At 39.8% G+C, this 14,596-nt stretch overlaps 1 protein-coding gene across 1 annotated transcript; it reads right to left on the bottom strand.

Annotated features, from left to right (window-relative positions):
• Positions 1–285: 285 nt before the first annotated feature.
• Positions 286–13,080, bottom strand: jam3a (junctional adhesion molecule 3a). Its single transcript, XM_072692169.1, has 9 exons — positions 12,999–13,080; positions 7,100–7,168; positions 6,877–6,990; positions 6,590–6,742; positions 5,289–5,491; positions 4,825–4,924; positions 4,528–4,657; positions 4,309–4,360; positions 286–3,222 (listed from the first exon to the last, which is right to left on the bottom strand). The coding sequence occupies exons 1-9, from the start codon at positions 13,066–13,068 to the stop codon at positions 3,187–3,189; spliced, it is 927 nt and encodes a 308-aa protein (XP_072548270.1). The 5' UTR covers positions 13,069–13,080; the 3' UTR covers positions 286–3,186.
• Positions 13,081–14,596: the final 1,516 nt, after the last annotated feature.

The raw sequence follows: 14,596 nt of genomic DNA, 5'->3' as shown, positions 1-14,596 counted from the left end.
GAGTATGATCATATATAAAATGTCAATATTCCACTAGGGATATTGCACAAATTCTAAATATAAATATGCTAAGATGTTTAGAAAATTAAGTACGTATCAGTGCTGTGATCTATAAATGTAACTGTAGTGTTGTGGTGCATGCAGTGAGTGTTAGTGTGTGGCAGTGTTTAGTACATGTATGGCGCTGGGGTAGAATCTGCTCCTAGGTCTGACAGAGCTGTGTACAAATGTAAGGGGGGTTTCTTTTTATGAAAGCACAGAGACACAAATAGCAAGAGTGAAATCTTCAATTACAACATCTTTATTATTAAAATGAAAAGAAAACAGATTTGAACCTCTCACAACATACAGAAACGGTTACTTGTTTTAAACTGTTCCTGAGTAATATTAGAATCTAGACTGTATAGAGACTGAATATATATTCATTGTACAATGGTTTAATGCTATTCATATATTACGATACCACTCTCCCCGCCCACCCAACAGCACGTAAAACAATACACTTTTCTTACAATACAAAATGAACTGGACAACAGTTAAGCTTGTGAATTTGTTACGGAAATGACATACATTCAACACTTAATCATTTCTGGAATGTCACATATAGTATCTGATGTTGTAATGGTTATTGGTTCAAATGGCAGATAGATGACTGAACTTATTGTGGCTCTAAGGAATCGATTTGGCCGATAATGCACCTTTTAGGCCAAATATGTAGCTAAATATGTCAAGCAGCAAATCTGACTTTACCAGCACTGTCCATAAAACTGGCACACAGTGGTTAAGAAAAGAGTGATAAATAGTCTAATACTCTGGTAATACACAGCAAAATAGTTTAGTATCAAACAGGCAGTTGTGGTGAGATTATATACTGTATATATAGATATAGATTTCTATGTTTTTAATAAATAACTGTAAGCATATGTTTTTTTTTTTAAGTAATTCATCTGGCATCATTCTACTTAAATCATGCATATTCAAGCTTATTCTCCAATAGAGCCTCCAACGAGAATAACATCAGACAGTTTGGTAAGAACTTTCAGGACACCACTCTGCCGATTTGGTTGAAGCTCAAGAAGTCTAATTTGAGAAATATCCACGCTGCGCTGCCCGAACCCCGACTCAGACCCAAGCTGTTTTCTAGGTGCGTTCTTTTGCAGCACTCGTCTTACTGCTATGACGTGCTATGATGGAAGACTAGTATATAAGACAGCTTTACAAGGTAACAGTCGATAATAGCTCGTTTTGAATAGTAAAGCTAAGGAACATTACAGTTGTTGGCCTCAGGTCCACAGGTGCACTGATCTCTGTTAGCAAAAACAGTCTCCTGGGAAAAAACCTAATACTGTGATGAAAATACTAGTCAGGATTGGTTCAGGGAAAAATCTGATGTACACAATTTCATCCTTAAGACATCAGTAGTCGATCAGCCAAGACATGTCTGGCATCCAAAGTTTAACCTCTTGAGGCTAACGAACACTAGAATTCAATAGTCACCCAACTCACTTTGCTCTAAACCACTCAAACCACATCATGCTCTATTTTACAGTGCAGCAGTCTTGTCAGTGAGGGTTAGGAAAAACTGTCAGGTGGCTCTGCGCACATATTGTGACCAACACAAATAATCATTTAGCTACAGAAACGTTTTTTGGGGGGTTCTATAGTTCACAGTAAGATCTAGATCAAATCTGTGTCCCCTTGAAGAAGAACTGGATGTGGTTTAAGTGGGCTGAGAAAAGTGTTGGCATGTATGGGGGGGTGGACTACTGACTATTGATTTCTCTTTGTTAGCAACCTAGCCTGTTAGCGAGCCTAGCTTTGAGGGAGCAAAATTCAGACCCCAAGCATGTCTTGGATGATTTACTATGTCTGAGGTGAGGAAAAAAAATGTGTACATTAGATTTTTTGCCGAACTACTCCTTTAACTCAATTAGAATTTATAGGGGAAAAAAACAAACAAACACAAACAAAAAACATGAAATCAGACAGAAAACTGAAATGCCTGAAGTGTTCTCAAAACCCTTATTATTTATTTGTCATGGCCCACAATCTTTCCAGCGATTTTACTTGAGTGAACTTCAATACAACCACAAATCGCGAACAGAGTCAAACAATAACACAGTCCAAAACCTGGACAATATGTCCAAAAATGTATAAAACAATTCTAGAAGTATAGAAGGTCACTTAAACACAGAGAAAGCACTCTGAAAAAAATATAAGTGCATAATCTGCATCTTTAGAATTATTTCAAAAATGAAACCAAGTGAAAATAATAAGCTTGTGTCATTTAGCACAACCGAGTCTATAGACTTTATACACATATTTGATTGACCCTCCAACTAAACTAAATGTTATACCTTAAATTTACAACCTGTACAACGATCACTAAAACACCAACACGTCACGTCCCACCACATCCGTAATATCGAAAAGTGGCCCAGGCAGAACAGTCGTGGCATGGCATTGTACACACGCGTGCAAACCCTGGCTTCTTGACTGAATCCGCAGAGTCAAAAAGATTGCGTGTGTCTCAACAGTGTGGTATTGACCTCGCTGACTGACTGAACCACGCTCTGTAGTACTCGGATTTGTCTGAAGGAGCACGATGCAGCAGAAGCTCAGTGCAATTTAGCTTTCCCCAACAGCAGAAATCAGCACCATCTGTGCTTTAATTTACTGTTGCGCCGGCTTCTCAGCCTTTCACTCTGGACATTCCTCCAGTGCACGTCATCGCCTTATTCGCATTCAGCATTCTTGAAAGACTGCTCAGTTGTAAACTTTGTCTGTGGCTGAACGGGTTTTGAACTATGGCTCGGTCACTTATCCGATATGAAAACATTCTTCTCCATCTCCTCTAACCTAACCTCGTCTCTCTCGGCTGGATGTTTCTGCTATCTACAAGTATGAGTGTAATCCGCAGGGCAGTCCTTACACAGTGTACAGACTGTGACAGTATGGATGCTGAGTCAGTCTGGTTGAAAGTCTGTGATGAATTGAAAATAAAGGGAGTAAAACGTCCCCAGAGGATTGTAACACTTTAACTGTCTGTTGTGATAATACCTTTGGCAAGCTAAGAAGCTCATGTTTCTGCACCTCTGAAAAAAATGCACAAAGTGATAGCTCGTATGTGTGGCACAGCGCTCACATAGTCAGTGGCTCTTCTGTGTCTTCGGTTTCACTTCATGGTCATATGACAAAAGAGGACTTGTGGCGAAAATGTCCCTGTAAAAAAAAAAAAAAAAAAAGAAACACACACACACACACACACACACACACACACACACACACACACACACACACACACAGAGAGAGAGAGAGAGAGAGAGAGAAAGTCAGAAGTTACTGCCTAAAAGATAAATTGTTAATAGGACTTTATTGAAAACCTAAAAGACTATTTAACGATTTAAATTCCTCTACAGAGTGTACAGTGTGTTTTTTTCTGCATATTTTAAAGCACAGTTATTATTTATTTGAAATATATGAAAAAATATATATATTTATAATAATATCAATATTTTATATAAGCCTAACTGCTTTGGTGGTCCTTGCAGGAGCCAGCCTAGCAACTGGGTCAGTGGTTTTTATGGTGTTGCTAGGTGGTTGCTAAGTGGTTGCTATGGTATTTTCGGTAGTTGCATTGGTGTTGCTTGCTGGTTCCTAGGGTATCCCAGGCAGTTGCAATAGAGTTACAAAATATATTCAGATTAATTCAGACGACACAAAGTCCAATTTTTGAAAATCGGATCCAAACCACAATTTAGATGGTTTAAAACGCGATTGCAATCAAATCTGTACAGCTCTGTCTCAGTCTGAAAGCGTTCCAATCAGATTTCAAAGTTTATTTTGTGCCACCCGTAATGCGACAGACCACGACCACGTCAAATCCAGATGGACCTCCATCTCTCCTGCTTTACGCGGATGAAAGCAGCTTGTTTAGTGGCAACGTTGTTCCTATAGCAGTCCGTGCAGATGGGTACCTCAACAGATCTGATTTGAGAAACAAATTTGCCTGCAGTCTGAACACAGCCTAGGAGATTACTAGGTGGTTGCTTTGGTGTTACAACATGGTTGCTATGGCATTTTAGGTGATTGCTGCTTGGCAGTTGCAATAGAATGTCAGGTGGTTGCTATAATGTTACTTAGTGATTGCTAAGTGGTTCCTTTGCAATGTGCAATCGACCAAAATTTAATATGTTCTGTGCAGTAAATGTTGTGCTAATGTGCTAATGTTATACCACTGGAAAAATGAGGTAAACCGAGCAAAAGTACATTAAAATTAGCTGTGATCTCTCTTAAGCAAATGCTCACCTCATCTGCGCTGACGTAATCCATCGTACTGTTGTGTTGGGGGACTTTATAACTGTAAGAGACGGTGTATCATGATAAGCATTTCTCAGTACACCCAACATGGCATCATTTCATAGACTTCAAAAGAGGTCTTTAATGAGTATTTAGAACAGACCAGTATTGTGCGGTGCTGACCTCCTGAACACATCCCACATATTTCTGTGTGAGGTCTTTACTCACTTGTTTTCTCTGTGGTCCTTGCAGGAACAGTAGCCGTGTTTCTGAGCGTGACAGAGCCCCACTGTAACAAGAATGAGCGCACTCACTCCCCCCAGAACCTTTAAGGAAATCCCCATGATGTCCGGATCGTCTGGAGAGGGAAAGAATGCAAAGGATTTGAATCCTTGATTAATGACTAGTCTCGGGTTATAAAAGGAGCAGAGAGCTCTAAACACGGATATTCACATCAGTACTCTTCATAACACAAGATTTGTCTCTTTTAACTGATGCGTGTTATGCTAAGAGAGCATGACTTACAGACTTCCATAAGCTGTGGCTCACATTTGGAGTACCCAGCCTCATTTCTGGCCTGGCAGTGGTACTCGCCTGCATCCTCTTTCTTCACCATCCTAAATTTCTAGAATAAGACAAGAAAAATATACATGAATAAAAATGTACAAGAAAAAGAAACAGACACCCTTTTTAGATCAAAATCAATCCAAAGGGGACAGAGTTAAGCTTGAGCTGATAGACAATGATATCAGCAACCACTGATCCATCAACACTTCCTACGCTCAGCGCTGTGCAAGCCAGGACTCTTTTCTTTACTCTGGTCAGGCTGCCAAAAAAAAAAAAAAACTACACCAATAACAGAATACAGAGTTTGACAGAGGCTAGCTCAACACATACGCTTATACTGTATGACAAGAAGCAGTTTATAGGTTGTTATTAAGCCCACATCAAGGAAAAAATACACAGCAAAAATACCACACCATGCTTACCAGTGAGCCAGTGTCAGTATTCATGACATATGAGGAGTTGGTGAAGCGGGTGCTGGTTTTGGGGTCTTCGGGAAGTTCCTCGCTGTTGCGGAACCACTGGTACTGAGATGGAGGGTAGCCCTCATTCTCCATGCAGCGAAGCTCTGTGGTGGAGCCCACAGTGACGGACTCTGGCACGGTGCATCTCGGCGCTACTGGTTTCACTGGAATCCCATTGGAAAAGAGCATAAGTGTTACCTCACCAGCAGCATTGAACCTTATGGTCATATAGTAATGATGGACCTGAAAAAAATCACTCTGTTGGAATAGATGAATGTAGAAGTACCGGGGACATTTGTTATACATGACCATGGAAACAACCAATCAACATCATGCATATTAATGAACAATACTGCCTGTTTTGAAGTCAAAAATGGAGCAAGAAACCGAGCCATAGATTCTAATTAAAAGACAGAAGTTCTTTTTGGTTTCTGCTTGATCATTACGACAACAAATTCGCAGCTGAAAAAAACAAACAAACAAAACAACACCACACAAATACAAATACTGGGTAAACGATCAATCAATAGCAAAGTGATATCAAATGTAAGAACTTCCAACATCAGGACACACAAAAAAAGCATCCAGACATACAGTCAGTTTCAGTGCTCGACAAACTGCACAGATGAGCTGATGACTTCATAATGAGCAACAGCAGATCAAAATGTATATCTGAAAAATATCTGCTGAGTGTGTGTTTGTACATCAAGGCATGCCCGTGAGGCCAAACATGTTTGAAAAGACTATAGAAAAGACCTCTTACCAGGACATGTATAGTCAGCATCATTCAGGTGAGTTTGTTTTACAAGGTGGTGTGGTTCACAAACACTGCATGAAGCTGAAGAAAGGTGCAATACTGCTACTTTTCACAGACAGTAAAGCATGGCAGTAGTCTTTGTTTATAAATGACAAAGCTGGTAAATCTGGTGGTGTGTTTTATGATTCTGGCTATTTATTTTAAATAAAGTAATTCAAACAAATACATGATAAAGTACAATGAGCAGAGATTTCCCTGCTCATACACACCTGATGTTCAACACCGCTCAAACACTCTTTTTAGTGAGTGTTTAAGCAAGGAATAATGAAAATAAATAAATAAATCAGTCAATCACCCAGCTGTTTTGTACACAAGCCCCCACTAGAACTAGAAATATGGACCCTTGTTCACCTCAATACACAATATGACCCAAATACTGCTAATGCTTGTCACTCACATCTATGATGTGTAGCTGTTTATGAATAAATGGTAAGAATCAAAGTACCTCTAACAGCCAGGCTGATCAGTATTTCATCAAAGGGTTTCTGGTCGTCGATGGCGGCCACCTCACATCTATACAGAGCGCTGTCCGATCTGGTGGTGTTCAGGATCAGCAGGTTTGCTGGCTCTTTCAATGTCGCTCTGTGCTCCAGGTCACCTGTCAGTAATAGCCAAAATTAGTGTCTGGCTCCTTCATCATTTCAATACATAGAACGCACTGAATGGTTTGTGGACCATTGTGGATTCAATTACATCTAAAAATAATCAGGAGATGAATGTAAAACATGTTACCTGATATTTTATTTTGGAAATACACATAACTGGGAACCCCATTTTTAATTTTCTTCCATTCAATCCTGGGATTGTTTGTAGATATAGACTCTATCAAGCAGGTCAACTCAATTGCTTAAAAGGAGAAAGAGGGGTTGTTATTAATTTCAGTAGTCAAAGTCACATGAGATGAAGGCTGGGCAGTATTATGACTACAGTAATAATGTACAGTGTGTTTACTTACGCTCAAATTCATTGGCCCACACGTCTTTATCTGTAGTTCTGAGTATGACTGCAAACGTTGTGATGCAACCTGGGAAGGACCACAGGGGACATTTCAGTTATCAGTACACTATAAAGGGCAATTTAATTCTGTATTTGTCTTTTTACACAATGTTTACACAAAGTTGATCAAACTGCTGATTTTTTTTACAGTACATTATATACACACAGATTTTCAAGACTTCTTCCTACTAGTTCACTTTTTTTATTTAATACCCTTAAAGTTCATGTGCCTTACAAAATTACGAATTGCTGTTTGGGGGGGTGGTACATTTCAGTTCTGGTGTGACACTGAGCAGTATTGACTGTATTGATTTTTTAAAGTATTGATTTGACATTGCTGTCAATGAGACTGCTTTGATGTCGACAGAACCAATTTTAACCAATGGTTAGTCCTTATTTAGCTTATCAACTGGTTAACGAAGACCTTGTGGATTGGTTGATATTATGAAGGTCTTCCAGAGCTCATTAAACATGATGCTCTATACTAAGGCTTCCACTGAAAATCATGTGTCAGGATATGCTCGTTCAATGAGAACTGGCCGCACTATGTGAACCTGCCACAAATGCAGATTTAATTCATCATCAAACCATCTGCCATGGGCTAGTTCTTGGAAAAGAAATGAAACAACTACATGCCTTTGACTTTCATTGTGTGGGACAAAACAGTATGTCCTAAAAATACACAAACTGAACCTGATCCTGCTGGCAAATCCTTTCATTTTTGCTGTGTTTTATGCATTTCTTTATTTTGCTGCTCAGAAACATGAATAACCCACATAGTAGAGCTCATCCACACCTAATATTCTGTTTCTCAACACTGAGGTTTTCTGTCATAGTGTCAGTCTAAAAATATTGAAATGTCTGCTGTCTGATGCCAATTATCTTTCCAGACTGATGTGATTCTGACATCATTTTGTATCCTCTACATATTTATATTACAGACAGATATAACAGCATTTTGGAAGGATACTTCATATGCAATATGTAAGTGCACACACAGCAGCTATGTTATTATAATTATAGGTAATTTGATTAAATGTTCTGTCATATTCCTATGTTAAAATTATTACCATTACAAATCAGTAGCACATTGGATTAATCTTCACTTTTAACAAATGTTCAAGTTTACTAAAATAGCTGACAAAACTAATAGGTAGATAATGAATATCATTTACATAATTAACCTGACACAGTGCTCATACAGTGCTGACCAGCAATCAGTGCTGTTCTATGCCCTGTGGAGCCTTTTGGAGGTCATTGTAAAAGCACTGATTATAAAAAGGAAAATAGTTGTAGTCTGAAAACTGGGGAAAATGTATTTTGAGGAAAAAAACAAAACAAACATTTGACAAGATGAACAAGAAAGGACTCATCATGATAACTTTAATAAAGATTTGGGTAGTCTGAAGTCATGGTCACTTACTCAATGTAAAATCAGTGGTAAATGTATAGCTACAAAGCATTTAACTGATCAGAAAAGAAATGCTAGGCCTCGATAATACTCTAAAAGTAGCAGCGCTAATCAGGAGCAAAAGAAAAGTGCCTACGTTCTCCAAGTGGGGTCTGGGGAACCCCAGGGCTCCTGCAGGCCAAGAGAGACTTAGATATGAGCCAAAAGAAACATATGAGACATGTCACATCATCACCACACTCATCACTCGGTAAACAGCGGAGAACAGTGACAGTAGACCAAAATGGAATCTGCCTCAAGGTTCAAGCAAATGAGGCCAAGAATCTGGTTTCAAAGCAGCCTGATTATCCCAGCAAAACACAAAAACATGAGAAGAACCACATCCAGAAACAAAAATAACCTGGACACAAAAAGCCACTGGTGACTATAGAGGAGCTTGAGCTTGCGGATTTACGTGTTTAGATCATATTTGGCTTATATTTGCAATATGACAGTATAACAGACTGTAAGAGCGTGACTGTATTCACACAATAAATCTGCAGGGGCCTTTGAGGCTCTGGCTGAAATACATCAGAGAAGCCTCGCTGAAGACCACTGTATGGATTAGGGTTAAAACGGTATGAGATTTTCATGGTTTGATAACCATCTCTGAAAATATCACAGTTTTGCTGCATCACAGTACTTCACAATCCTTCCTTAGACTATTATTATTATTATTATTATTATTCATTGACCCTATCAGAATCAGAATCTCTTTATTTCACCAAGTATGTTACACATACAAGGAATTTGTCTTGGTGAGGAATAAAATGAATGAATAAGGAATGAATGAATGAATGAATGAATGAGGAATAAAAAAAAGTTTTTTTTTTGGTTGAAGAAACTATTGGTAAAACCTAAAACAATTTACTAATTGAATTATATGTCAAATTTCTCCAATTGAAAAAAAAAAAGAAATAAAATAAGAAATAAAATAAATAGGAATTTCAGGATGAGCTTTTTCCTGCTAATGATTATTTTATTATGAATTAATCTGATTATTGTCTCCATTAGTCACTTGATTGATTGATTATTATTGAATATTAAACACTATTCTATAAACATTTTACTTTTTACAATACTGCAATACTGTATTAAGCAACTGTACACAGCATGATAACCATCAGTTTTCATACTGTGGTATACCTTACAACAGCATACCGCTGCAACCCTAGTTTGGGTGCTGAGGAGCTAATCTCCTTGTGGAAGTCAACTCTAAAACCAATGAGGAGACACCCTACTGTTTTTTTTTCCGAAAACATGGGAAGCCCAAACAGAGTCACTGCATCACAGCTGGAACTGATGGCACATGAGGGTCTCAGCTGACGTTTCCCAGACTTTCCCAACAAGGGCTATTTTTACATCTGCTGCTGACATTTGACCATTAGTAAGACCGTTATGCGCCACATTTTTTCCCCTGTCCTGGAGCGTGGACGGACTTTGTGACGCTTGTCCTTTAGTAAAGTGGAGTGGGATGTTGGTTATTGCTTCATGTATGTTAAAGACGGCTGGAGACCCCCCCCCCAAAAAAAAAAAAAAAAAAAAAAAATGCGCTTCCACAAGGCAGGATAAGAGGTCAGACTGTAACTGGGAGCTGGGCCAAAGTGAATGCGTTTACATTTTCATGTTGACTCCCCAATGATTCAGCTCTCAAACTCAGAGTAGTGAGTAGGCTTGTATGAATGTTAAAACATGTCGATGAGAAGCTACAGAAAACGCTTGCATAGAAACATTTGACACCGTCCCCAAAATATACATATATATGTTTATATAAAGCAAGCATAAGGCAACTCAACCTCCAAGCGATCACTTTAACAGTAAATGAACATGACAGGCTAAGATAAACAAAGCCCATGCTAACACAGATAGGTGTTCACAAATCCCAAAGGCTGTTAGAGTGTGCACTTCATTGTTAGTTTAAAAAAAATGGATGATTTGTCTTGGCAAACTAAAAACTAAACATTCCAGCGTGCAGTGCATACTCAAGTCCCACTGGTACTTAGAGGGGAGGTTTGCTGAAAGTTTTTATTTTCACAGTTCTCCTATTACCCCAAATCCAGTCGATTGCCCAAGACATATTTTGTATCCAAATGTTTGCGTCTCCAGTCATTTTATCTCCGCAGCGACAGAGCTCTCACATCCAGACTATACAGGCTATTAAATGATGGCAGGGCATGGGAGTTTCTAGTCCTTGAGTTGTACTGTCCTCGAACTTTGACGTTTCCCTCAAAAAATGCCCATGTGACAATAGTAAACCAAATGTTGATGGTAAAAATCAGCCTGCGGACTCTTACATGTGTAAAGAAGGACCTTCATTCAGCTCCACAGCTAAATTTGCTCAATTCCTGGACTGCACTGCCATGTAGTCCTTCTAGCTCAGACTACTGCTTATTTTCCAACGCTGAATCTATGAAAACATGTTCCTAAATACACATTCCTTAATTAGGAATACATACATACATACTGGCCAAGTCTTCATGTTGCTCTCAAAACAGCTTCAGTCTACACATCATGGATTCCACATGATATTGGGAACATTCCTCATGAAAGTCTCGTAGGTTCTTCAGGAGGACTCTCATCGCAAAGGTGTTCTACTGGATTCAGATTCGGTGCCTAGGAAGCCAATGAAGAACACTGAACTCTCGGTCATCTTCATGAAACGAGACGGAGGCGGTTTTTCGCTTTGTGACTAGCAGTCCTTAGAAGATGTGTAAATTGCCTTCAACTGTCTTTAACTGTCCAGTTCTGGTGAGCCTCAGATTTCTGTTCTTGGCTGGCAGAAACGGACGCCAGTGAGGTCTTCTCCTGTTGTAGAACATCTGCATGCATGTTTTCCTGCTCACCACAGCTGGGCAGGGTGGTTATAAACTTTCTATCAGCTTGAACCAGTCTGGCTGTTCTCTTTTGACCTCGCTCATCAACAAGGCTGAACCGTCGCTGTTTTTTTGTGTGTGTGTGTTTAGCATCTCTAGCATCTATGCTAAGGTCATTGGGAAATTCAAATGATTTACTCAAAATAGAGGTGAACATGTCCAGGTAACATGGTTGAGTGCAAGTTGTGGAGGACAACTCAACTCATCATGAAAAAGTCATGATCGGTTTACATGGATTCCCACATTAATGCAAATAAAAAGGTACAATTCAAGTATTTTAATTCATATAACTGGTGCTGAAGATCAGCCACGGTGACACGGGCTCACATGACTGGACAGCTACATTCGCCTCGCACCCTCAGTGCAGAGCTGACGGAGAAAACTTCAGCGTGCTTGGGGTTAGGGTGTGTAAGTGTTATTTTTGGGTGAACAGCTCCTTTAAAAGGTTGTGCAAAACAGGCCTGAGAGGGTGACCGAGTGAGCGAGTGAGGGAGACAAAGAGGGAGAGAGATGTTTCTATTTGCTGGTCAAGCACATTTTAATATTCAGAGCACACCGCCTGGCCACCAAACACTGTCCAGAGCCAGAGACCACCACTACAATCCTCTTCCAGCTACATTTCCAGCTCCTATTTTCAGCTGCCAGCTTCTGTGACTAAAATCAATAGCCTGGCTCTCCTACACTGCTTCAGCACAGCCTATAGCTAAAGTCTGCTCTGTCAGTGAAAACACACACACACACACACACACACAGTATAGCTATATATATATATATATATATATATATATATATATATATATATATATATACACACACACATACACACATATATATATATACACACATATATATATACATACATACATATATACACACACACACACACACACACAGTATAGCTATATATATATATATATATATATATATACACACACACATATATATGTATACATATATATATATACACACACACACACACACACACACACACACACACTCCCTCCCTCCCTCACATGTTCACGACCCCTTCAGTGTCAAATCAGGAGTCCAAATGCGACAGGGGTAACGTACCCCTCATATCCCCCCCCCCTGAGCTAGCTGAGCAGATGGAGCTATATTTGCCAATGCAAACACAATGGTATGAGAAGGACTGTGACAGGCAGGGTAACGTTACTCTCCCCTCGTGGGTGGGTGGGTGGGCTAGGGGGTCCAATTTCACTCAGATTTGATCATACTGACATCTATCTGAAAAACAAACCAGCAGTTTTAAGCAGGCAATACGAGGTTAGCGCTATCCGTTGTTATGTAAGATGATTTCATATAGCCATATGCTAAACCCAGCCCGGTGTGTGTCAGCGCTGAGCGGTATCTATCGTTAAACCGAGCCTCCAGCCTGGCGAGGCGGATTACGGCCAGTCAGCGAGAAAACCCCGCCGCCGCCGTACCGCCAACACGAAGGTCAACCCTTCCGAAAACAAGCGTTTAAATCGAAAACACTAACCGGGAACCCGGTCGTTAAAACCCCGTGTACTTACAGAGCGAGCAGAGCAGCAGCACTACGAGCGTTCGTCGTCGTATCGCCATTTTGAAGGCGGTGATTTCCATGCGCGGTCGGAGAGCTGATCAGCGCGAGGATGCTGCCAGTTTCCATGGATACAAGGACATCCGCGCACGCGAGGACAAACGCGCATTTATACAATGTTTATAATCAGTCCTGCTTATAATTAGGAGGAAATTCTAAATAATTCGAGTAATTATCGGCAGATAAAGGCATTAAAATAATACTGTACTCACTAATGCCCTTAACTCACCATATGGTCATGTGTTCTAATAAGATAAATAGCAAACACGGCCCTGCGGCCCCGCTCTCCATCAGCAGATGGCGCTGCTGGACAACAAAAAGGCGCTGTGACTACAATCACGCTCAAGTGAGATTTTCCTCTTTTTTTATTATTGATTTTATTGATTTTTATTATTAAATTATTATTATTTTGTTATGTTGGAAATGTGCATAGTTGCTGAAAAGGACTACAAAAATGTAATATATTAAATAAAATCATTCAATCAAAACTACACTATATAAAGATAAAATATTTGCTTATATTGGCAACTGAGATTTTTTTTCTTGGGGTCAATCAACCCAAATTAACCCAGTTCCAAACCTAACCGACCAATACCCCCAATTATTGTCTTGTTCTTCAGTAGCTGTGCAGCGTTCTGCAACCAAGGATCCCTTTCTCTGTGAAAACAAATCCACAGACCGGCACAGATATGTTGTATGAAACATGAAATCATATTTGTTGGATTAATTGGATGGATAAGATAAGATAAGATAAGATAGTCCTTTATTAGTCCCGCAGTGGGGAAATTCACAGTGTAACAGCACAAAGGGATAGCAAGACACTCAGTTACAAAAATTTAGATAAATAAATAATTTACACTATATACACACAATATAGATAAGAATTAAAAAAGCAATAAACAATATTATTTACAGTAAAAGACTCTTAATAGAGAAAGCTCAGAAGTGAGCAGGAGCTGCTGCAACAGGCTGCCACCTCCGCGGCGCCATCTTGGATGGGAGGATGGGAGCTCATGGGAGTTTTTCTCCAGTGATGTGGAGCCTTTGTAGCTTTTAATATTCCCACAGTGACCTACAGTGTGTGCAGATCACTATTACTAGCGTATGTGTGCTGCACAGCTACAGCAGGGGTCTGGTGTAGTGGGTTCAATCCTTGCTCCGGTCTCCGTCTGTGAGGAGTTTGGTGGTTCTCCCATAGTTCTCCCATAGGTGTCCATGTGGGTTTCCTCCACGTACTCTGGTTTCCTCCCACCTACCAAAAACTCAAGTGGACCCACTGTAGAAGCAGTAAAATCAGGGTGCTTTGTAACCAGACGTGGCTTGGTTTGCTTTTTTGCCTCGTTGGCTGGAATCTTAGGACAGATCACATTTTGGTCAAAGGTCACAAGTGATATTAAGCGTATTACTCTTGTGATCTATCTCATATTACTTATGTATATTTTGGCGTGTGTCAAAATGTGTATCGTCTCAGATTCCCTGGTTAAATGGCTATGAGACCCATGCCTGTGTTCATTCTTAGGAGACAGGTCTGAAGCACTGGAGTTATAAGGC

This window comes from Salminus brasiliensis, chromosome 11 (genome assembly GCF_030463535.1).
Source record: "Salminus brasiliensis chromosome 11, fSalBra1.hap2, whole genome shotgun sequence".
Classification (NCBI taxonomy): domain Eukaryota; kingdom Metazoa; phylum Chordata; class Actinopteri; order Characiformes; family Bryconidae; genus Salminus; species Salminus brasiliensis.
This window is presented reverse-complemented; position numbering and strand designations above follow the sequence as displayed.